This window comes from Penicillium robsamsonii (assembly GCF_028829455.1).
Source record: "Penicillium robsamsonii strain IBT 29466 chromosome Unknown utg000001l_segment0_segment0, whole genome shotgun sequence".
In the NCBI taxonomy this organism is placed as follows: domain Eukaryota; kingdom Fungi; phylum Ascomycota; class Eurotiomycetes; order Eurotiales; family Aspergillaceae; genus Penicillium; species Penicillium robsamsonii.
The window spans coordinates 2,698,420-2,722,054 of NW_026643219.1; the positions used below are offsets into that span (position 1 = coordinate 2,698,420).

Here is a 23,635-nt window from a genome sequence, read left to right on the forward strand (position 1 = left end):
GGTCTTGACTCATTCACGTAGTCATTCATACTATAAAAGAACCAAAAATATATCCACAATGACAAACATACATTCAGGATAAGTGGGAAGAGTAAGTGAAATTAATTTAAACAAGAAGTAAGAGAAAAGGAGCAAAAGAGAAGAGAAAGAGGGGGGTATCAATGATGAAAAAGGAAAATACAACAAAATGACAATCAAAGACAGGAAATGCGCTTTACAGCACAAAGTAGAATCAAACAGAAAATATTAACAATAAAAAAAAGGCACAATCGGGGCTTGGCCCCGGAGTCCGATCTCAAGGCCAGCACCCCACCCATCACTTCATTTCTATCATTTCACATGTCCCATATCACATTGACAATTACGGATCAATAACCTCAGTGAAGCGGCTGCTTCGACTCCCGTCGAAACTATGCAGACTGCGGCCGAGCGCATCCGGTCGGGGCGCGAAAGGGACTGCGCTCTGGGGTTGCGCAACGGGATGGGCAGGTGTGATAGTGATCGGGGTAGAAACGTTGACCGAACTGGAGATAGGGAGATGCACGGGGTTGGAGCGTAAGGGTGGGGTGTGTTCTTCGACCTCGCGGGTGTATTTTGAGTCTAGGGGCATGCCGCCATATTGTGAGGTTGGGGGCGGAGCATAGGAGGGTGATCCCATTGGTCCCGTTGCTGAAGACGTGGGAGTAAAGCCTGGGATAGTGGGGGAATCGCCGTCTAGTCCACCGCCATAGCCGTCGCCACCGTGCGTGAAGACGGGAGGGAGCTTTCTGCCGGAAATCTTTTGGAATCCGCGTTCGCTGGGGACAGAGTTGACGGTGCTACCGGAGCGCGTTGTTGCCGTTGACTGGCGCCATTTCTTCATGAATGCGGGGGCGAAGTATGAGGCTGTGAAGAGGGGGTCGTTGCTTTCGCGCCGTTCGGCAACATCTCGAGGCCCGGCCCCTGCTCCTGCTGCCGCGTCACCTAACATAGTGGGACGTCCTATTTTGCCCATAAAGAATCCTCGGCGGCGGAGGTAGTAGAATAGAAGGAAAAGAATGAGAGCGAGGCCGGCAACTGATCCTACTACACCGCCCACAATTTTAGATGTCTCGGGATCGATTGTCGGATCCCCCGATGCGTTTGTTTCACTTGTGGTTGGCGCGGATCCGGTAGCAGTCGTTGAGCCAGTTGACTCAGCACCTCCATATACACCCGTCGAAGAAGTTGCGTAGTCTGTGCTAGAGGTTGGGCTCGTTGAGTGGCCGGAACTGGCAGTGGAGCCAGAACTGGAGCTGTAGCTGAGGTCAGAACTGGAGTCGGAGCTAGAACCGGAATATGACCACTGGTTGTGCGCCTGGGTTGAGGTTGAGGTTGAGGTTGACAGTGACAGTGATATTGACGTTGACATTGACGTTGTCGTTGTCGTAACAGAGGGCATAGAGCTAGGAGGACCGACTCGTGGAGTCGGATTCCATCCAGGCGATATGATGACTGTTGCTGAGGTATGTCTTAATGCTGATGTAAGTTGACTCGTGGAGTTTGTGGTGGTCAAAGAAGTTTGAGTTGAGATCGTGGAGTTGCTTGAAACTGATGTTTCGGGTAGTGACGAAGATGTTGGCTGGGTAGCAGGAGAGGGCGTCGGCGAGGTCAATAACCCTAAGTCTATAGGGATACTTGCACTTGCAGTCGCAGTCGCAGTCAAGCTGCCCGGGCCCGGCGGAATATAACTAGCATCCGTAGAATCCGTTGTCGTCATCGGCAAGTCAGTACCGGTCGATTGGAAGAGGGTGTGTGAGCTAGCATCGACTATCTGCAATACAGTCTCAATAGGAGTCGGGTCGGCGGAGGTCGTCTCGTCCCGCTTTTCAAGCAATGGATCAGATTCATTCACGGCATGCTCAAGACACAACGAGTTTCTCGAGTCACAACTTTCATCCGGAAGTATAACAGCGGGGAGGATGGGATGTTGAAATGGATCATCCTCAAGTAAATCAGAGCCCGCATCTTCATCAACGGCCGCGCGGCGCCTGGCGCTGATTAGCTTGTCGATGCGCGAGTGACGGTGATGACCATGAGCCATGTTGACAATTTTTCCATACACGTGTACGTCTGGCGATCACATGCAATGGGATGTCAAGACAAAGTAGCAGAAAAAAAGATGTATCGTTGATCCTCACAGAGGTTGAGCTTAGCGAAGGATGGGACTGATAAGGTTAAAGTCGGCAAACGTAGACGTGAATGTAAACGAAAGGAAAACACGCTCTAGCATGAGCACAGTTGGAGTGGAAAGATTGATAGATCGGACTGAGAAAGGAATGACCCGGTCGACAATATGAAAGAATGGATGTTCGCAAAAGCGTAGCATAAATAGCTTTCCAAGGATATTGTATACGGCGCACAGTTACGCGGAGGGAATGACAATCGTACCAACGACTGAGCAGAGTTAGTATGAATTCAATTGGAGAAGCCCCCAAGTGTAAGCAAACAGATGGCTCCACGGACTCGAATTGATACACACATACCTGGAGTAAAAGAGTGACAAAAAAAAAGAGCGGAATAAAAAAAAAAAGAGAGGCCAGTCTCACTTCCTAATCCATTGTGTTCTTTGGATATCTGGATCCAAAAGAAATATCGAGTGTTTAATATGTCGAGAGAGTAAGCAGGTCGGGATTGACAGCTTCAGGGTCGTATGGTCACACTCTCGGCACAATTTTGAGTGTCAAGAGGGGAAGACAAAATGCAAAGCAAGACGCAAAAAATTGACTAAAATAGAAATCAAAATAGAAAGCAGAAAGCGAGACACACGAAAGAGAAGCGAAACGGGAAAATGATGGAAAGACCCAGACCGGACCCAGCAATCCCCTATCGAGGTCTAGTCTAGGCGACCCGTGTTGACGAACTAGGCTCGGGGGCCGGCAGATTCTTTCTTTTTTTCTCCTTTGAATTTAGAAAGAAGTTTCTTGAATTTTCGATGTCAAGAAGAGAACAAAAAAACCAAAACAAAAGCCAGTTCTCTCAACGCAGGTACCGCCAGGTACCGCAACGAATAGCAAGTGACAGGGCCCAGATGAGGTTCTAGCCAAGGATACTAATCTACTTTGGGATTAGTCCACCATGCAGGTTTAATTATCACCAGTTTAGCGTTAAATGGACTTTACGTAGGCAAGGGCTACATGCAGATACATAAAGAATTGAAAGATATTATGTTTTCGACTCTCATGAGTTCAAATATTTTCATATTTCTCAAATAATGTGTCCACCTAATCCCATCGTACGTTGTACTAAAGGAGAATCATGTGCCGATCCATTCTCCATAAAAAACCTATTTTAAGCCTAAGTATCAGACCACTCTGGAAAAATAGGTATGCATTTGTGACTCCATATCTACGTGCTCGGCTCGTCTTATTTGACAATGCAAAGAGAATAGAAGACGCGGGGGTATTAGTAACGGGTCTTTCCTCCTCTCCCAGAACTCATTTCACCTAAAAAGTCTCGAGCTCGTCGGCCGCACCCTCCTCTCCTTCAGCGGGAATCTCAAAGCCGTCCTGTGGGGAGCGCATAAGCGTCAGTTGGGGGAATCCTCAGCGAAATAGGTCTAGGGAACGCACCTCGGTCGAGTATAGAATGCCCTGGATGTGCTTAACAAGCGTATCTTCCTCCTTTTCGAGCTCGGGGTCGGCTTCAATGGCGCTCTGGAGCAGCAGCTCAATATCGCGCAACTTGGCAAAGTAGAAGTCACGCTCCTTCTCCAACCCTGCGATAGCTTCCTTCTGTGTCGAGACCTCCTGTTGTAGGGCAGCCACCGCTGCTCCACTGGCCGCGCCGACGGCAACGCGGGGACGGACGCCGCCAGTTGTTGGGGTCACTCCACGGCGTGCGCTGCTGGCAGATGGGGCGCGTGAAGCGGGGGCGCCACCGACGGAAGCAGGGGCGCCGGACGCCTTGCGTCGACCGACGGAATCGTATTCACCACCGGGGTAGTGCTGGTCCCAGTATTTCTTAACCCATTGGAGGAACTCAAGGTTGTCCTGCATGCGGCACTTTGTAAGGGATTGGACGGGGATAGGTTTGTTGACCTGGTGACGGGCGAAGACATCTGGGTGATTGAACATGTTAAAAGGGAATCGTTGGCCGGTTTGGAATCCGCCTTCACATACTCTGAAGAACTTTGAAGTTCTGAAGGTAAGCATATTCAGTGTTGACGTTGAACTTGACCCGGGACATAGGAACATCCACTGAACAAAAAAATTAACCAGTCAGTATTTGTTCCACCACTACGGGACCGTCTCTCTCAATTGTTGCGCAAGTCGTGGTGAGTACATACTGAAAATCGAATCGAAGATCTGGCAGAGGGCAGCACTATAGACAAGATAAGAGGTTAGCACATCTTGATCTATACAAAAAAAAAGATCGCCCCGCGGGCCCTTTGAAGTTGGAGAGAAGATTGATCAACCATACCCGGTTCCACACTGCTCAATCTTGGTGAGATTCAGCTGCAGCAGGTTATTAAGCCATGCCAGCAATTCCTGTCTAACAAAACATAAATTGATCAGCGTCAGTAAGCCCATATTGGTCGCGAGAGGGCGGGGAATAGGAGAAAAGCCGAACCTGGATTCACCCATGATGGTGGGGTAGAGTAGATATCAATGGAAACGCTAAAGCGGGAAATGAGACTGAGATGAGCGCTAAGCGGAAAATGAGCTTAATGAAGATATTACACCGCAAGTCCAGGACTTCTTGTAGTCTCTGCTTTGTGGTTGATAGGAAACAGCAGAGGGATTGTTTTGATGCTAAATCCCACGGATCACACTGGCGCTAGCCCACCTTTTCTGGCGAATCACAGATCGATTAGTTAATCAATGACTTTACGCCTGAGGTGTCGGGCTCTACATGAGGTATCACATCGTAGGTTGAGATATTATCTCGGTGCATGAAACTATTACATCGTCAAGTGAGGTACAGTTCCACCGTAACAGATCAAATCTCATATATCAAGTCTCTCGTCATGCTATCACTTAGGATATTAAGTTGTTAGCTCATGCATTACTACTCAACACTTGACCGCGGCTGCTACCGCCTTTTCCGCCGCCATATTTGACCAGCAGAAATGGTCGATCTATATCTTGTAGTGCCTTGTCGCCTCAGGCGACGACCAAACGCACACAAGACATTGGAAATTGAGGTTATTATCGCGATACAAGGTACAAGATATAAGAATATATATATATATATATATGTATGCTAGGTATATAATTGTGCACTGATGCTATGCAAGTAAGAATAACAAAGAAGAGCAAGAATCTATTCTGCCATATTGCAGGGCCTGGTCCAATTTGTACCATGACGAGGAACCTCATATCCAACTCCCAATCCTAGCAATATACATGTATGTAATAATAATGACCAAACAAATCCACAAGGAGAAAGTAGCAATGCTGAGAAGAACAAGCTATATATAGATAAATGCAAATACATCACTCCTCTAACAGGTCGATCCCGTCTAGACCATATCCAAAGTCAATAATAACAGCCCGGGAATCCTGGCTCGTCGCAACAATGCGTCTATAATCGGACTGCACACTCAACATCCAGCTTGTGGTCCAGCCGGGGAAGTTGATGGACAGATCACCCGTATCACGATCGAACACCTTGACGCTCATGTCATAGCTACCGCTGACGATGCGCTTGTTTGCGCTGTCGAGATGCAGAGATCGGATGAGGCCCGAATGTCCATGGAGCTCGTTGACGAGCTCGCCCGTGTTGGCATCGAATTGATAAATTATGCGGTCGTTGCCGCCAGTGAGGATGGTCCGGCCATCGTCACTGAATTCGACACACGCAAGGCCACGGTCCTTGCTGGTGAACTCCTTGACACATTGGCCTGAGATCACGTTCCACATCTTGGCCACACCGTCGCCGCTGGCTGATACTATAAGGTCACCGCGTAGCTGTACGGCATTCACTGGCCCTTGGTGGCCGTTGAGCTGTCTCAAAAGCTCACCGGTGTTTCGGTCCCACACACAGATGGTGGTATCCTTGGAGCATGAGACAATATATCGGTCATCAAAGCACACATCGAGCACACCGGCATGGTGGCCGGAAAGACGACGAATCGGTCGGTAGTCGTCCTTAATGTCATACACGATACAGGTGAAGTCTGAAGAGCCCGTGACCATGATCTCCTCGTCAAACTGCAGGCACAGGATTGATGCACTGTGATATATCGATTCTTCCTCCAATGGTGCGGTAATTTCCGCTGTCTCATCCGGGGTGGGCCACGGCGGGGTGATAGTCACGAAGGGAGAGCTCCCCGTAGCCAGGGAAGTTGGACTGTTCACTGGACCACGGCGGAAAGTCCGGGCTGCAGGTGGCCCAATAATCTTCTTGCATGACCACGGATAGTGTGCGTCCCACACACGAACAGTTCGATCACGGGAGCCAGTAATGATTTTGTTCCTACAAACTTGTTAGCAGTGCACGGTACCAACAGCTCAGTGGTAACTTACTCGTCGAATTGAGAACAATAGACGCTGTCCTCGTGACCTTGAAGATAAATGGCTGCAGCCTTGCCATCCGTCCAGCGCTGATCGAGAGCGCGCCGAACAAGGAACTTCTTCTTCCAGTCCTGATTTGGGATTGACTTGCCTAAGCCAGATGACAGTTTCACCTTGGAGGTCGTCTCGCTTGCTGGCCGTCGGCCATATGAATTGCGGAATACGTGCCTCCAAACATGAGAAGAGGACGCACCATACCAAGTGCGAGACACGAGCTCCGCGTTCATGAGGGAATCAGGATCTAAATATGAAAGAATGTGTGACGTAATCTCAGCCGGAAGCATAGCCACGGGATCTAAGAAAAAAGAAAGAGATTAGCAAAACACACGTGCTGCCCATCACGGAGTTCGTCCTTACCGAGTCGCATGACGCCCAGCAAATCGGCGTCTGACACATCCGATCGATCGCGCAGGTCGATACAAATACCGCTCTCCGAGTCCTGCGGAACCCTCATATCGAGCATTTTGTTCTCCAGTTCCGCCTTAGCTACCCGTGCAGCCTCCCTTTGCTCATTCTGCGCTGCAGCTGCGGCACGCGCCGCACCCCCGGACAGGTGATTCGGCAGAACTGGAGGTGCCTGTCGCCCACGGCCGGTGGGGGCATAGAAACTCTGTAGGGCAGACACACTATTCAAAGAAGGGCGCCGATTGACACTGTAAGTCTGCTGGCTGTATCCCTGGTGCCAATGGGTTTTAGTTGACCGTGCATCCCAGCTACCGGATGCCATGCGTTTATGGCTCGAAATAGGGTTATAGTGACAGTCTTCATCTTCACCAAGGAATTTGATGTCCTCGGTGACAGGGAGTGTTTGCTTGGAAGGCTTGTTGCGAAGACTGACGGACAGGCGGCGGCCAAGAGCAACCAAACCATCCACGGGATGCTTTAAACTCGAAAAGCTTTTGGCACCACGGCGCCGCGGCGCCGCATTCGGGAACGGGTCGATCTCTTCCACGACCGGTGCGTGGTCGCCCTGGCATATTTCCATCACGTATGGCTCCTCCCATGTATCCAAAGCAAGCTCTTTGGACATCGGGGCTGCATGACCAGCAGTGCGTGGGCGTGAACGAAACGACAACGAGGAGCGTCGCCTGGTGGAGGTGGCGTTGGTCTCTCGTGGCGACATGACCGAGGTTGTTGATGTGTCGAGGGCAAATTCAACAACAATTGGATGAATGTGATTGCCGGTATGTGCTGGCGGTTGCTAAAACAAAGAAAGGCAAGGCTTTTTGTGACTCCGTTCTATTTATCGTTCGACCGATCTCACGTTTTGATCTTGGGGGCTCTGTAAGATAAATCTAACAAAGTGTATATATCAACCGTTCGCGAACTCCAAGGACCCAAGGGAATAAAAAAAAAAGAGAAGAAGAATTAATGAATGAACTTTAGAGAGAGAATAACAAAAAAAAAAAAAAAACGAAGGCGCAAGGAGAAGATAAAAGGGCGGAAGAATTCCAGAAAGCAGAACGGATCTGAGTTATCGGGCGGTGAATTTGGGAGGAGTGATTGGTTCGATTTTCAAGTTACCGAGAAGTCACTGATACTAGCATCATTGTAGTAATCTACTATAAAAATCATGTACCCATTACTTTTAGAGTACTCACCCCTGCATGGTTCAGAATTTTAAGGATCGGGGGCAAATCCTGGGGGAACCGGAAGTGCGGAGTAACTGTGACTTGGATCGTCACAATAATCTATTGCGGACCAAAGTACCATCTACTCCTTCGTCCGGTGGCAATTACGCTGTTAAGTTCTTTCCTTATTGAGACAATGATAATGATAGGCTTTCTTTTTTTTTTTTAAGGCTGATGCTAATATTGGAAACATACCTAAATGCAGTCCAATCTGAATTGGGTGTTCGACCGCTTTGTATACTTCTTGCAGCCGGATTCGCTTCGGGGAATGTGGCACATGGGAGCGATCAATACTAGTATTGGAAATAAAAATAATATTTTTTAATTTCTTTAATTTCTTCAGAAAACTTCCTCGATATGAATAAACACTCCTAACCCCCCTTCCCAGCCTTCTACCCCCTTGGTTTTGTTGACCCCGACTATATACTAATTCTCAATACTGATGACATCTCTTCATCCGAAGATCTTCTCATATCCGGTCAGGGTGAACCGGTAGTGAACATCACCCTTCTTCATGCGCAGCATGGCCTCCTTAAGTCCCTCCTCCGAGATGGGGATCTCCTCCACCCAACCCTTAAGACCCTGATCGGCAGCCAGCTGCAACATATCAAGCATCTCCCGACGGCTACCCAGGTGGCTAGCACCGATGAGAACACCATTAGAGATAAGGTTCTGGGCCTTAATGACCTGACCCTCCTCCTCAGGAAGACCAACACTAATCCAGCGTCCATGAACATCCATCATGGACAGATAGCGCGCAAGATCGAAACCCTCGGAGGAGTTAGCACAGTTGATAATCAAATCAAATGAGCACAGATGATCCTTCTCCCATCCCTCCTCAGCAGTAGCAATGTAACCATCAGCACCGAGCTTGAGAGCATCCGCCTCCTTAGCGCGAGAACGCGAAATAGCCCACGTTTCCGCACCCAGCGCCTTGGCAAACATGATTCCAAAGTGACCAATGCCACCCAGTCCAACAATTCCAACCTTCTTGCCAGGACCAGCACCATTGCGCACCAAGGGAGAGTAAGCAGTCAGACCGGCGCACAGCATCGGGGCAACCGCGTTAGTCTCGAGTGCATCCGGGATGGGGAACACCCAGTGCTCGTGTGTCCGCACGTGAGATGAGTATCCACCCTGGCTAACGATGCCACTGTCGGCCCACTTTGAGCCGTAGGTGTCCATAGGCTCAACCTGGCAGTATGTCTCGTTGTCGTTGCGGCACTGCTTGCACTTGCCGCAGGAGTAGGACTGCGCGCCGACTCCAACACGCTCTCCTTCCTTAATCAGAGTGACCTTGGGTCCGACACGGATTGCCCGACCGACGATCTCTAGAATGGCCATTAGCATGGGACAATAGCTTTTTTTTTTGTTCTCCTTGTAAATACGTACCGTGACCCACGCACAGAGGGAACTTTTGATCACCCCATCCTCCTATAGGAATATATTAGCCGGTGTTTCTGCTTGGTATTTCAACGGAATCACCATACCGCTGATAGTGTGGACATCACTGCCGCAAATGCCACAGGCCTCAATCTTAACGTCGACATCTATACTCGGTTAGAATCGGGAAGAAACACAGTGGCACAGGCTAACTCACCATAGTCGCCAAAAGGCTTCAGCTTGAACTATTTCAATCAATCTAGGTAAGCGCATATTCTAATCGGCACACAGAAAAGAGCACATACGTGACGCTTGTGGAACTGGGTGAAGCTGTTAGGTCCATCGACCTGGAAGCCCTCGGCTTCTTCGGGGTAAGGCATTGTGCTAATGAGTGATTGGTCTTTAAGACTTTCAACTATGTATTCTCTCAGATACAGCAAAGAAGTATACACGAGAGAACCAAAAAGAGTAAGAAAAGAAAAGTAGAAACCAGGACACAAGCGGGGATGGAGGGGGTATATCAACGCTACTAAAATTTAGACCCTTACGAGCGGGGATAAAACATTCCCTGATTCTTCCTTCGCGGGATATAGTTTCAAATCCATGGCACTCTGGGCACGTACTGTTACCGTTCACAGCCGCTTCCCCCCGTCGGACATCGTCCCGTGGACCCGCTTCACCGGGAAAACTGACAACCGAGGGGAATCAGAGTGTAGATTCGGAATTCGATTATCGACCGAAAGGCGAATACGATGAAAAGAGTATGGGAGCGTGGGGTGATTTGTTCTATTTGGTGGGGTAGGATTCTAATAACATCCATGCTACGTTGATAACGTCAGGGCCCGTCTAGTGGACGGGTTCTCGTATCAACTCCGATTTAGTAGTTTTTCCACCTATGAGCTTGCGAGGGCAAATTAATATCCTGGACCTCTTATCAACGATAAGAAGTGGGATGATATAGGGCTTTGGCTTAGGGCTTGGGCTTTACATGGGTGTCTGGGTATTTTAAGAGAAGTAGCAACTACGGTTGAAAACAGAAATTCCCACACCCTTGGGATACTGGAAAGTGTGACAGCTCCCTTCAACGATGTTTGCCTGTAATAACTGGACATGGACGACGTCACGAACATCCACAACAGCACGCGCCATGTGGGGGGATTTGATGCCTTGTACAATAGTTTCGAGTAGTCCGTTGGTATTTAATAACACCTAATACTCTTTGGGCCAGCCGGACCGAGAATCAAGAATGGATGAATGTTGACGATACCGAACCTAGGATTTGTCTCTTTTGCCCCCACTTCCTGCTATCTCAGAGACCATATAGGCGTGTACTCGAAATTGGCGCGCATCATCATTACTGCTACAGATCGAATTTATTGTCAAGGGCAAGCAAGTATAAATCTCGTCATATCAATGAGCCATTCAAAGCTATATTGGGGCGGTAGAGTTAAACGAAGGTTCCACATATAGACATAGTTGTTGTGATCTTAAACCTGAGTGGTGAAATGATGGTCAAAAGGCCACGCCCAACGAAGCAGCGAGTGCATCACGTCGTAGTATTTCTCCTCGTCAATCGGGTCCATATAACCGTTCAAGGTTGACAACCGAACTTGGATAAATTCTATAAAATCTAACACCGGAGTGAATTGAACTTGAAACCTACCATCAAAGTAACCGTACAGTACACGGGCACAGCATTTCTGGTCGAACACTACGATCATGGTCTATAAGTACTTGTCAAGGCCTAATCAAGACCCTTACTAATTGAATTTCTTATATTCATGGTAAAAACCGCACCCGTCGTCACAGTTACGCACTGTCTGCTGCCTGATGGCATACCAAATCCAAGAGCCTACTAGACTTCTATAGGTTTAGACCAGGGGCTATGGGTGATATTTAGGGCAAAGTACCTTGAAAAAGCGGGTCTGATTTTGCTCGAAAGCAATGCGGATTCACGACTGGCTAGCCTCCCCCAGAAGTTCATCGATGGTTGTGTTTTGAGAGAGAGAGAGAGAGAGATATCTACTACAGGGTCGTGGCCATGGTTATCGTGAAACGAAGTAGTACTTAGGTTCGAAAGTGAATATCGCTCGAAAGTTTGTCTATTCAGATCTTTCAAATTCCAGAACTTGACGCCTTGCACCATTGTACCCGTTAACTACAGTTCCTATCGCCGTATATGACATTTCCGAGCCCATGGAAATTGTCCTCTCGGTACACACCCGTGTATAGCTTATGTCGGCATGATGTACCAGTTTCGCTATGCCACTGAGGCTGATATGCCAGCTTTGTGCAGTATCAACTATGTTAGTTTCAAGTCTATAGTTATCATATTTAGGTGGCTGAGAAGAATAACTCCTTGAGAGGTGATCATGCTATGTAAGGCTTGAAAGGTTGAATTAACATACTAAGCCCTAACTAGAAGCCCATCCATTTCCTTGGGCTGTTTCAGTTCTCAGTGGACATACTCCGGCGTGAAATTAGGAATAAAGTATATTTTATAGAACTATGCCAGTTTGGGAAAGAGGGTTCCAAAGGAACTTGAATGATGCAGCTGTTACGCTGTATGACGCCTTAGGTCATGTTGGCCTCTGGCCTTATCACACATAACACCCGTCTACCCTAGACAGAGCCATTCAAGAAGTCCCATGACACTAGTCTAAGGGATTACGAGGTGCTAAAAGATAAGCTGCAACAAAAAGCGAGGTCATGAAACTTGATATATGCATTGGAATTATATTACTAGACTTTAGATGTAGCTTTTTGCCATATTTCCAAGCCATTATGCCACATCGGGCAAGCTCAATTCCACATCCATAGCAGTCTTGATCTTATCAGCAACAGTCTGGTACTGCTCATCAGTAAGACGGCTGAGAGGTCGGCGGGGGAACCCGCCGTAACCGTAGTATGACTGGATAGCACCCTTAGTGCCAGGAATGGAGGCCTTTGTGAGAACCCAGTCGGCAGCACTGAGTTGCTGCTGGGCCTCGATGGCCTCTGTGAGACGGCCCTCGGACCAGAGAGTGAAAATGCGAACACACAGACGGGGAAGGACGTTCGCGCCACCGGCAAGAATAGCAGAGCCACCGGAGATGAGGGTCTGCAGACTGAAGTCGGCAATACCGCCGAAAGCGACGTATGGGTGCTTGGCGTTGGGCTTGGAGACTGTTGCGGTACGCTCGGCCGGAGCCAAGGGGGAGGAGGGGGTGATGGCGCCGAGAGCGGTAGCGACACGAGTCAGCTTGCCGGTATTGGCACAAGTGAACTTAGTGCCGACGATGTTAGGGTGTTCGGAGATACGGATGATGAGGTCAGAGTCCATGTCAATGCCAGCGACGGCACCGGGGTAGTTGTAAAGGATAATAGGAACGGGGGAGCCGTCGGCAACGGCTGTGAAGTATTCGTATAAAGTTTCATCGTTGCCGACTGCGGCGCGGTAGTAGCTGGGGGGCACGATCAGAACGTACTCGCCCCCAGAAGCTGCGACCTCCTTGCACAGATCGATGGTTCCGCGGATACTGTTCTCGCTGGCACCAGCAATGACAGGAACGTTGGAGAAGCCAGCTTCATCGAGAGCAGAACGGGTTTCCCGGGTGACGGTCATGCGCTCTTCGCGGCTGAGATGCACGGCCTCGCCGTTTGAGCCCATGGTAACCAGACCGACAAGACCGGCTTTTGCCAGACGCACAGCGTGGCGGCGAATGGAAGCGATGTCGAGCTCTTCGGTCTCGGCATCGAAGAAGGTCATTGTCGGCGCATAAACGCCAGGGCGGAGTGGAGTGAAAGACATGATTCTGTTTCTGTGAGTTTGATGTTGACTGATTTTTTTACTGAATAACCTACTTGGAATTTGAGAGGTATATAATTAAAACCTCATCGTCACTTGGCTTATGGACTTCTCCCCCACGTCGGCGAATGGTCCGAGGCACTTTGTATGGCGGAGAATTATATTCCACCAATCAGCCCAAAGCACATAGAATGTGGGGGAGACATGGAGACATGAGGGGTAAAAGACGGGTAAACGCGCAATTCAGCCGGCCATTTGAGAAGGGAGTCTGGCATTTCAAGAGGCAATTGAGACGAGAAGTATCAATAGTTAGTGTATATATATATATCTATCTCGAAAGGAAGAATGAGGTGGAAAAGAAAACAAATGGCAACCTTGGAAACCCATGACCCGATAAGATACGGCTATTGAGTTGGCGTTTCAAACGCCGGAAGAATTATATCCAGCAATTCAACAACCCGGCTTTCTTTTTTTCTCTGTGGATTATCTTAAATTTCCCTTTCTCCCCAGGAATCCCCAGAAATCCCCCGGAATTCAATCAAAATCTCGGAATTCACAGACATCATGGCTCCTCCTAGCGTTTTGATGGTATGCATAATGATTCCCCGCAAGAGATCCCAAGCTAACTAACTCACAGGTTGGCACTGGTGAATACACCACCGGCTTCGTCGGTGGTAGTGCATCTGGCTCAGATAAGAAGGTCGGTGTAGTAGGCCTCAGTCTATTTGACCTGCGCCGGCGAGGCAAGGTGAGCGACCTGAGCATGGTGGGTGTGTCGGGCAAGAAGTTCCCCGGTATCCGTAAGTTGGGCGAAAGAACAAGCAAGCAAAACAGGAAGCTAATCACTAGAACAGGTGACCACTTGCACCGTAACATCTCTCAAGTCTACAACAACCTCGATACTTCATTCACCTCGTTCCCCGCGGACGACCAGACCGACCCCGACGCATACAAGACCGCCATCGATGCCCTCCCCAAAGGATCCGCCATCACCATCTTCACTCCCGATTCCACCCACTATCCCATTGCACTGTATGCAATTGAGCGCGGCATTCACGTGCTCATCACTAAGCCAGCCACCCAGCGGCTAGGAGACCACCTAGCCCTGGTTGAAGCCGCGCGCAAGCACGGCGTATTCGTCTTCATTGAGCACCACAAGCGCTTTGACCCTGCATACTCTGATGCGCGGGCCAAGGCGAAGACCCTTGGTGACTTCAACTACTTTTATAGTTACATGAGCCAGCCTAAGAGCCAGCTCGAGACCTTCAAGGCCTGGGCTGGTCGTGATTCCGATATTTCTTACTACCTCAACTCTCACCACATTGATATCTGCGAGAGCATGGTACCGGATTACAAGCCTGTGCGGGTCACAGCAACTGCTTCTCAGGGTACTGCTGCTGCGCTTGGATGTGTCCCCGAGACTGAGGACACCATTACACTCCTGGTGGAGTGGCGCCGCCGTGATAACCCCGCGAAGATTGCCACTGGTGTCTATACTGCTAGCTGGACGGCACCTCAAAATGCGGGTGTTCACTCCAACCAGTACTTCCACTGTATGTTATTCGATTATCCAGCAGTTATAGACACACCTCTTCTAACACATTGGAACAGATATGGCCGCCAATGGCGAGATCCGCGTTAACCAGGCCAAGCGTGGCTATGAAGTGACCGGTGACGAGCAGGGTCTAGTGCATTTCAACCCGTAAGTGCCCTATCGAGGATATTGTTGTACCATGGCTCCATACTGACTGCAATATACTAGATTCTATATGCGCTACGCTCCCGATGAAGAAGGAAACTTCAGTGGACAGACTGGATACGGCTACATCAGCTTCGAGAAGTTCATAGATGCTGTCACAGCTGTCAACGAGGGCCGTGTAACCCTCGATCAATTGGATGCCCGCCCGCTGCCCACTCTGCGCAATACGATCGCCACAACAGCAATCCTCGATGCAGGACGCAAGTCACTGGATGAGAGACGGCCTGTGGAGATTGTCTCCGAAGGCGACAAGTGGGAGCTGCAGTAAAGACGATGTAAATGAATTTATGTTATACCAATCAGAAGTGTATTGTTTCCAAAATGTCCCTCGTATATAGATTATGGCCCCCAACCCTCGTCATGTGAAAGCTCTAGCCCTGATAGCCAGCAACGCCGCAACTTTGAAGTAGTAAGCAGCTGAAAACGAGCCCAACTTCAATCCAGCCTTGCGCTTTTGAATTTATCATCCCCCTCCGCCCCGCTAGTTATATCCATCAAACTAAATCATTCAGAATGATGCGCCGAAAAGAGGTTTATATCAATATCACACCCATCCCCTCATCCGTACCTCGCCAGCTAGCCCTCGACATCCTACACAGCCACAGCGAAATAATCACACTAAACCCACTCGTCATCTCACATCAGCCAGTTAAGGCTCCACGCGATGCCGTCGCCGACGAGTACTACTCAACATGGTATGAGATTACCGAACGAGTACAATACCTCCCAGGTCTAGGCAAGATGGGCTCCGGCAAGATCAGTTTCAAAGGCTGTTTCCACAACGTCGAATGGGGACTAGAAACGCACATGTACGCACCGATGGGAATCGACCTCAAAAGCAAATGGCGCATTGCAGGCGACGAGCGCGACAAATCAGAACCGCGCGAGGAGCGCGAAGCCAGCGCCCCACAGACCGGGCTCTATCTGCGCGAGGATATCGAGATCGAATGCAACCGGACGCTAATTTCTTTCGTCAAGACTCAGTTAAAGGCTGCTTCGAAGGTGCTGGTAGATCGTTTGATTAAGAAAGCCGAGCTTCTGGATGCGGGTGTTTTGCAGGGTATGATGGAAGATGGGAAATTGACGACGTATAATCCGGCCGATCGATCGAGCAGAATTATGAGGGGAGCGTCGGTTGCGTCGCGGAGATCGGATCAAATGTCTATGTCGTCGTCTTCTTGGGCGCCGAGATCGCCGACGGAGTCGGTGCAGTTGGGATCGATGGCTCCTGGGTATGGCTCTCCGGTGCAATATGGACAGGACCACGGTAAAAGCTTTGCTGCGGAATTGCCGGCGGACTTTTATCATCCGCAGCCTGGATCTGATACATATCAAGAGTTGCCGGATACCAGTCGGTATTCGAAACCAACACGGTTGGATAAGGGGTATGCTGAGCTAGCTGCTATGGAAGAGACTTCGGAGGAGCGTAGTGAAGGGGTATATTTGAAAGGAACTTGAGCGAGATAATTTCATAGGCAGGCAAGTGGATTCCAGGGCTGGCGTTTCCACTTAGAATGATCTGCTCGATCTTCAAGACTATTAGGGACAATAGCGCGGCCCCAGGCATCCCAAATACCACACATGAGCATCTCTTTCTGTTCCTTTTCCTCGTCACCACTGCGATGGGATTGCAATAGTGACATTAATCAGGCCGACAACTACGGTTGGGTTGGCCCTGGGGCCATCCGGGAGTTTAAAATATCACAATGCTTCCAAGGTTGATAAACATGGGATGATTTGATAGATAGAAAAAGGGTGGAAACCCAGAAAGCTATATGGTAGTGAGTGGTACACGAATGGAAAAACAAAATAGCAACGCATTTGGTGGTATCATGCAAGAAACATCATTCAAATCCAATTAACGTCGCGAGCTCCCCTTGATGATCCCATCCTCCCCCTTATGTAGCTTTACACGGCATTGGGGACAATACCACTTGGCCGTGCGAGAGGGGACTTCAGTCAGACCCACGCAGTTAAGATGGAACCATTCACGGTCACACTGCAAAGTAGAATATTAGTATTCTGCTGGAACGTGTCATAATATGGATAACTTACATCCTGATTCTCGCAGCAGATCATTGTTCCAAAACTAACATCTCCACAGAGACAGTATCGGGGCTCATTGGCGTCGATCTGCTCTAGGACGCCGTCTTCGTCTACACGGACATCCTGGGAGTCGCGGATGCTGAGACGCTTCTTTCCAGGCTTCGCTTTGCGACGCCCGTAGCTTACTGCTGCGCCGCCATCTTGGCCAGTGGAAATGGGGCCTGGTGCTGGGCGCTTGCGTCGGCGGACCGGGGCGGTAACGCTTGGCGCATTTGACGACTCGCGGATGGGTGTTTTGTGTGCAGGTGTTGCGCTTTTTATGCGGCGATCGCGTCCACTTGCTGCTATTGCGGTCGGGATGGTATTGAGGGTCGCCCCTTCAATTGAGGCAGCGGCCGCAGAGCGCCGTGAAGATGGCCGAGTGACGGGTGGTGTGGGAGTAGTGACAGGTTTGACAAGGGGTAGGTTAGATTGTCCGGAGCTTGTAGGGCTGAGGGGGAGGAGGGGAAGGTTTGGCCTCGGCTGCGGGGGACATGTTAATTTTGATTGGGACAATGAGGTCGTTGTTGGTTTCTGCGGCTGGAATGGCTCCTCGGCTGGATCTGCGCCGAGACGGGCCAGCCCTGGTAGAGGGCGCAGGGACAGGGGTGGACGGTACGACCGGAGCAGCAACTGGTGCAGGTTTGGGGGGCTCGGGAGCCACAAGTTCTGTCGCTCCGAGGATAACCTCTTCCCGTTTCCTCTTCCGTGATGCTCGATTCGCGGGTGGGGCTGCTTGGGCTGGGGTTGACAAAGGCCTGGACAAAACACTACCTTCGCCTTCCATCAATGCTTGTTCACGGGCCAATTGTTCGCGTTTCAACTTCTTTGCTTCGTTAAGTTTCATTCCGCGATTGCTCAATTTCGTCTCCTCCAGGTCTTTGGCAGCCTCCCCGCGCCGGGTTTCTTCAATATTATCACAGTCAATGAACTCCTCACCCGTCTCTTCTGCCAGGGCCTTCGCTGTACGGTATGCTTCCCAACCGCGATTTGCCAGGGCCAGCTCACGGTGGATCATTACTTCGCTTGGCTGCCACACAGCATTCTTTTTCATCTTCTTCCGGAGCCTGGTCATCTCCCATTCCGTCAATCGCAGCCATGGCAGGTCCTCGCTGCCTAATTTTGCATCAGCTGGCGGTGGTTTCAACTGCGCAAGGGCCTGGGCTGTCGACTGTCCGATACCCGAGCTCAAGCGACGTGCTTTCTCCTTCTTTGGGGGTCGAGCGGGTTTGGGGGCAGATTTAATGAGTTCGCTCTCCAAGTCCGATTGCTCAGTACTGGCAAGTGGAGAGTCTGGGTCAAAAGCGCCATCAGCACCTAGCATACGCCTCCTATTTTTGTCTCTCCGATTGCGATTGCTATCCAACCGAAGGGTGATACGCGTCGTGGCATCCTTGTTGGTCTTCTTACCTCCGCGCGCGCGCTTCGGTGTAGGTTCAGGTGGGGGCGACGGTTCCGCCGATGCAGGTTTCGGCAGTGCTTCGAGTTTCTGACGGATGCAGCCTAATCGGTCGAAGTGGCGATCTACAACGTCGTAGAGGCGACAGGCCTCGGCATATGCCGATTCACGCGCATTGATGGCACGATCGATCTGAGAGGATATATCTTTGCGCAGCGCAATTGGGCTCGGTCGGGTATCTGAAGGAAGGTCTGGGAGCTGACCGTAGACCTGAGTGAGCTGGTGGACCGCTTGCGCCGAGTCGAGGTATCGATCATCGAGGCCGCGGATGAGGGTCAAGGAGCGAATTAAGTCCGCGGGGAGGTATTCGGTGTAGTCGATAAAGTCTGTGACAGTAGCCTGCGCGTCAGGGTCGAAGGGGCCATCTAGGATAACCCCTCCGCTGTCGTCTGTCTCGTCGGTCATGGGCATGTTTGATGCCTAGCACAATGGTGGTGGATGTTGATGGGTTGCGGGGGCTCTGGGCCTTGAAATGCAATGGTTGTTAAGATATGCCAAGTTCACTGAGATTCTGCGATGATAAATGCGGACATCGAGGGGTCTCAGCGTCCGATAACAGACGTAGCTCGGCGCCTTGCTGCACGAGGTCCTAAACACAGCGGATGATAGTTATTCCAGTCCCATCTGGGGAGCTCCCAGTCACGTGAATATAAGTCATACCTAGTTAACTAACGAGTCCTATTAGTTACTAGCTGAATTTCAAGATATAAATTTGAAGTTCTCTTGCAAATAGTTAAGATATGAAAGCCTCATAATAAGAGGCAATCTCGAGCTTGACGAATACTTGGTTCTGTCTCAAACCTTCCCACGGAGTAGCTCGTTACATATTGGACTTACTATATCGATGGGTCTACATCCATCTATACTCACCTTGGCTTTTTTATTCAAGATTTAATTCAATTTCATTCGACTTTTTCAAGTCAAACTCAAGTATCATGTGCCTATTCCTCTGTCAGATAGTCAGATAAAAAGGTGAAGTAATTTCACATTGAGATCATTGTCAATTACCGGATAGCAACCTGCCTCTATGGATGTACATATACCACTGTGTGTAACAGCTTATGAGATAGCAGAACGAGAAGAAACAGACAGATGCATTTGTCTCTTGGTTCCTATAGAATCATCTGTAATACGACTATAAAATCCATCATGAATTATCTTGTAGGTACTTTCCATGTAGAAACCCACTTCCACCTGCAAGAGATCTCCCTGAACAAGCAAACTCCATTGTTTCCCGGGTTCCTTCGCTCCTTCCCAAAATCGCTATTTCCTATTTGTGAACTTCAATCCGAACAGCCCGCCGTGTGTTTCTCGCCGTGCGTTTCTCGCCGCGCGTTTGTTTACTTTTCTTTTTCCCTTTTCTCTGCATCTCACATCTTCGATTTTGTTGACAGCGTTCATCTGCGTCGTTCAAAATGGATGTTCGTGAGCGTCTGAAGATGCTCCTTGAAGGAGATCCAAGTCTCAAAGATTTGAACACCAACCTGAACAAGGCCCAACCCGTTCAGCCTGCCCAGCCTGCCCGGGGTCCGGATGGAGTTGACAGGGTAGACGAATCCAACAAAGATAAGCAAGCCGTAAGTGGATATGCTCTTCCCGTTGACTTTGAGCCCGAACATGGTATGGAGTATCCTGCGAGTGGCCAATTTCCTTTGTCGTACATCCGTACCCATGTTGTTGGACAGCTAGTTGAGTCGGATGACGATTTGACCGAGATCGACCAGGATGATCGCACCCCCGGCCGTACTCCAAATATTCATCTTGATGTCTCGGCCTTGCTCAATGAGAGCGGCGATATTTCTGAAGAGGAGCCGGTCACTGCGATTCAGGTTCCAATCTCGTTCACTCCGGCGGTGACAATGGCCCACTACCCTTTCAAGTATCTTTATGGAGCGAACTTCAAGAGAGTTAATGGGCAGTTCTATGCGGGTAATAAGTTCTGGAATCGGACCTGGGACCTGTTTGTGAAATCTAGAATCAATTAGCAAAGTATATCAACGCTAACCCTCACCCAGGTATTACTTGCCTCTCCCAAAAACAATTTCTCAAGCCCCGTTTCTTCTGATTCCCACCTTACAAGCTCAAGCGCTACTCGATGAAATCAATTCGGCTCTGGATCTCAAATTGACTCTCACGGGCGTTAACATGGAAGGCCTTGTTATTGAAATCAACGATGAGAAACTGCCGCGGCCTCTGTACCTCGGCCAAAGCAGCACCTCTGATCGGAAGGCAAGATTGGAGAGTCGTGTTCCCTCGCCTTTGGAGAAGTGGGGACCCTGGGCACAGCTGGTCGAGCCCCATGTTCTGGAAGAATTTGAGAAGAAAGTCCGGCAGTCGATCGCGACAATCAAGAGTAAAAATCGCAACAAGCAGGCGGCCCGAGATGCCCAGATGAAAAAATTGCACGAGTCCCTAGCTCGTACGCAAGCCTACTTTGGTCTGCGTCCTGCTTTGCGGCCGAATGTTACACAGCCGTCGTTTGCCAATGGTCAGATCGACGCGATTGATGTTTTGAAGCCTGTCAAGTGGGCCTTTCAAGATGCCCCCATCTTCATCAGCGTTGATCTCGAGTGGATGGACCGTTACGGATGGCTGACCGAGGTTGGAATTTCGACTCTGGATATGATGGATTTGGAAGGTGTGGTTCCTGGTGATTATGGACAGATGTGGATGAAACAAGTTCGATCCCGCCACCTGCGTGTCACGGAGTACCGACACTGGGTCAACGATACTTTCACAACCGGATGTCCTGGTAATTTCCGATTCGGCGAAAGCGAGATGATTCCAGATGCTGAAATTGGGAAGGTTGTGGACGCTGCATTCCACCCTCCGTACATGGTTCCCTTGAAGGATGGGAAGATCCCCTCATACAAGAACCAGAAGCGCACTGTGATCTTGGTCGGTCTCGACCTCCATGGTGATATCTCGCATCTCCAGAGAGCGGGTAGCAAAGTCTTTAACAACCTGGATGGACCTTCTTCAGTCGTGCGTGAGACTCTCGACGTGGCAGAGCTATACCGTGTTGACACTGGGGAGAGCCAGAAGCGGGGCCTTCGAGCACTGCTGGGAATACTGAATATCTTGTGTGCAGACTTGCACAATGGGGGAAATGACGCGTACTTCACTTTGCACGCTCTTGTGCGACTGATGCTGAGAGTAGCTGGGGAGAAGCCGTGGGGATACGAGGATGGGGAGCCTAAGGTTGAGCCCAAGGATAATCCCGAGGTCACGATCAATCCCAAGGATAAACCCGATTTTGAATCTATGGCTGCTCGGTGTGAAAAAACCGATGTTAAAACCGACGATGCCCCCGTGTGGAGTCATTAAGATGTCCAACTGCAACGATTCTCCATTCGCGGAAGTGGGAGTGACGCAGTAGCTGGAGTCGGGAAGTCACGTCTGAGAATCGTTTGAATACCTCTCGTCGGATGCCTTTTTCAGGATGAATAGGCCCAGAGGCATGAATTTGTTTCAATTTGAGCAGAATGCGTGAGATCAAAAATGTGGAAAATACTTAAAAACAGGGGATGTATGGCTAGTTTTAGCCTTTTATGGTCTGAACAGAATGAAATCTCCGCTGATTTGATATCATTTTTTTGGTTCCAACATTAAACAATGTAATATTATACATGTATGTATACACGTAAGAATCAACTGTGAAAAGTAACTCTGCATATACTCCCGATGTTATGTCCCACTGACGACATATCATGTTCATCCCACTATCGCCCCCATCCCACAATCCCAATCTCCTATCTCCTCCCCCTCCACCAAACAGCAACCACAAACAACAACCTCCAACCCCCTAAAAATGTCAAGCCAAGGCCCCCTAACAGCCTTCCTGCTATCAAGAACCCCCAATGCCCTCAAACGCGCAACAACCCACCCCTTCCTCGCCTCCGCTGGCCACGGCACCCTGCCAAAATCCCAATTAAGCCAATGGCTCTCCCAAGACAGACTCTACGCCCAATCCTACATCCGCTTCATAGGCCTCCTCCTCTCAAAAATCCGTCTCCCAACACAAAACCCAACATCTCCAGGCCCACACATCCCAACACCAGAACACAACGCAATAACAGTCCTCATCGACGCCCTAGTCAACATCCGAACTGAACTCGCGTTCTTTGAAAAAACAGCAAATGACTACAACCTAGATCTAACAGCTATCTCTGCTGAAGAAGGTGGTTGCACGCTTACTTCTTGCGGCTTGGGATCGGATATTACTACCTCTGCTGGTATATCCACTAGTGGTTCTGGGAGTTGTCCGGGAATTGCGGGCGGCGAGGGCCAAGGGCCACCGCTGGGTAACGGGAACGGTGGTTGTCTTCCGTCGACGGACGAGACAAGCAGTGCGCCTGGCCACGGACTTTGTCTCAGTCAAGGAGAATGCCAGATGCCTTCTGGTGGGGAAGTCTGTGCGCCTGGCCCTCAGTTCAATCAGTCCGGACGGGGCGTGGAATCTGCTGCTGTTGGTGGGGATGTTGGAGGGAAAGTTGGTGCTCAGGGTGGTGAAGAGCCATGTGGGACTATTTTCTTCTGTGCGAACCGGACGACACGGGCTTATATTGATATGTTCATGTCTGCTGGGAGTAGCGGGGTCTCTATTTTGGAGGGGTTGGCTGTGCTGTGGGCTACGGAGGTTTGTTATCTTCGGTCTTGGAGGTTTGCGGCGGGGTGTATGGCTGAGGATGGGGAGAGGGATTATAGGAAGGATGCGGATGGGGGAGCGTTGAGGGAGAAGTTCATTGAGAATTGGGCTAGTGTTGAGTTTGAGGGGTTTGTTGATCGAATTGGAGATGTTGTTGATGAGATGGCGGGGCAGATTAAGGGGGCGGAGGAGTTGGAGATTATGCGGGGAAGGTGTTTGGAGTGGTGGAGGCAAATTGTTTGGTTGGAGGAGAATTTTTGGCCGAACATTGAATGAGGGATCTTATCTGATCAACTATAGATTAACTTTAAATGTACGATGTCTTTGCAGTTGAAAAATATTGTGAA

The 23,635-nt window shown here is 49.8% G+C and overlaps 11 protein-coding genes across 11 annotated transcripts; 4 read left to right on the plus strand and 7 right to left on the minus strand.

The window, feature by feature from the left end:
* Positions 1-361: 361 nt before the first annotated feature.
* On the minus strand, positions 362-2,062 carry N7447_001064 (uncharacterized protein; the record flags this gene model as incomplete). Its single annotated transcript, XM_057225340.1, has 1 exon — positions 362-2,062. One exon carries the CDS (start codon positions 2,060-2,062, stop codon positions 362-364), a length of 1,701 nt encoding a protein of 566 aa, XP_057089356.1.
* A 1,402-nt stretch (positions 2,063-3,464) lies between these two features.
* Positions 3,465-4,550, minus strand: eb1 (microtubule-binding protein BIM1; the record flags this gene model as incomplete). The annotated part of the gene is made up of 5 exons (XM_057225341.1): positions 3,465-3,527; positions 3,591-4,078; positions 4,140-4,217; positions 4,307-4,341; positions 4,441-4,550. The coding sequence occupies 5 exons, from the start codon at positions 4,548-4,550 to the stop codon at positions 3,465-3,467; spliced, it is 774 nt and encodes a 257-aa protein (XP_057089357.1).
* A 906-nt stretch (positions 4,551-5,456) lies between these two features.
* On the minus strand, positions 5,457-7,659 carry N7447_001066 (F-box/WD repeat-containing protein; the record flags this gene model as incomplete). Its single annotated transcript, XM_057225342.1, has 3 exons — positions 5,457-6,438; positions 6,489-6,831; positions 6,894-7,659. 3 exons carry the CDS (start codon positions 7,657-7,659, stop codon positions 5,457-5,459), a joined length of 2,091 nt encoding a protein of 696 aa, XP_057089358.1.
* Positions 7,660-8,620: 961 nt separating this feature from the next.
* On the minus strand, positions 8,621-9,930 carry N7447_001067 (NAD(P)-dependent alcohol dehydrogenase; the record flags this gene model as incomplete). Its single annotated transcript, XM_057225343.1, has 5 exons — positions 8,621-9,498; positions 9,560-9,601; positions 9,658-9,717; positions 9,768-9,795; positions 9,856-9,930. The coding sequence occupies 5 exons, from the start codon at positions 9,928-9,930 to the stop codon at positions 8,621-8,623; spliced, it is 1,083 nt and encodes a 360-aa protein (XP_057089359.1).
* Positions 9,931-11,037: 1,107 nt separating this feature from the next.
* Positions 11,038-11,271, minus strand: N7447_001068 (uncharacterized protein; the record flags this gene model as incomplete). Its single annotated transcript, XM_057225344.1, has 2 exons — positions 11,038-11,171; positions 11,214-11,271. 2 exons carry the CDS (start codon positions 11,269-11,271, stop codon positions 11,038-11,040), a joined length of 192 nt encoding a protein of 63 aa, XP_057089360.1.
* A 1,061-nt stretch (positions 11,272-12,332) lies between these two features.
* Positions 12,333-13,340, minus strand: N7447_001069 (dihydrodipicolinate synthase family protein; the record flags this gene model as incomplete). Its single annotated transcript, XM_057225345.1, has 1 exon — positions 12,333-13,340. The coding sequence occupies one exon, from the start codon at positions 13,338-13,340 to the stop codon at positions 12,333-12,335; it is 1,008 nt and encodes a 335-aa protein (XP_057089361.1).
* A 561-nt stretch (positions 13,341-13,901) lies between these two features.
* Positions 13,902-15,364, plus strand: N7447_001070 (Gfo/Idh/MocA family protein; the record flags this gene model as incomplete). Its single annotated transcript, XM_057225346.1, has 5 exons — positions 13,902-13,925; positions 13,975-14,137; positions 14,192-14,890; positions 14,949-15,039; positions 15,100-15,364. 5 exons carry the CDS (start codon positions 13,902-13,904, stop codon positions 15,362-15,364), a joined length of 1,242 nt encoding a protein of 413 aa, XP_057089362.1.
* Positions 15,365-15,609: 245 nt separating this feature from the next.
* Positions 15,610-16,554, plus strand: N7447_001071 (uncharacterized protein; the record flags this gene model as incomplete). The annotated part of the gene is made up of 1 exon (XM_057225347.1): positions 15,610-16,554. One exon carries the CDS (start codon positions 15,610-15,612, stop codon positions 16,552-16,554), a length of 945 nt encoding a protein of 314 aa, XP_057089363.1.
* Positions 16,555-16,954: 400 nt separating this feature from the next.
* Positions 16,955-19,051, minus strand: N7447_001072 (putative PHD finger domain protein; the record flags this gene model as incomplete). Its single annotated transcript, XM_057225348.1, has 3 exons — positions 16,955-17,095; positions 17,152-17,664; positions 17,696-19,051. The coding sequence occupies 3 exons, from the start codon at positions 19,049-19,051 to the stop codon at positions 16,955-16,957; spliced, it is 2,010 nt and encodes a 669-aa protein (XP_057089364.1).
* Positions 19,052-20,055: 1,004 nt separating this feature from the next.
* N7447_001073 (uncharacterized protein) lies at positions 20,056-21,967 on the plus strand (the record flags this gene model as incomplete). Its single annotated transcript, XM_057225349.1, has 2 exons — positions 20,056-20,600; positions 20,656-21,967. 2 exons carry the CDS (start codon positions 20,056-20,058, stop codon positions 21,965-21,967), a joined length of 1,857 nt encoding a protein of 618 aa, XP_057089365.1.
* A 484-nt stretch (positions 21,968-22,451) lies between these two features.
* N7447_001074 (putative transcription regulator PAB1642) lies at positions 22,452-23,564 on the plus strand (the record flags this gene model as incomplete). Its single annotated transcript, XM_057225350.1, has 1 exon — positions 22,452-23,564. One exon carries the CDS (start codon positions 22,452-22,454, stop codon positions 23,562-23,564), a length of 1,113 nt encoding a protein of 370 aa, XP_057089366.1.
* Positions 23,565-23,635: the final 71 nt, after the last annotated feature.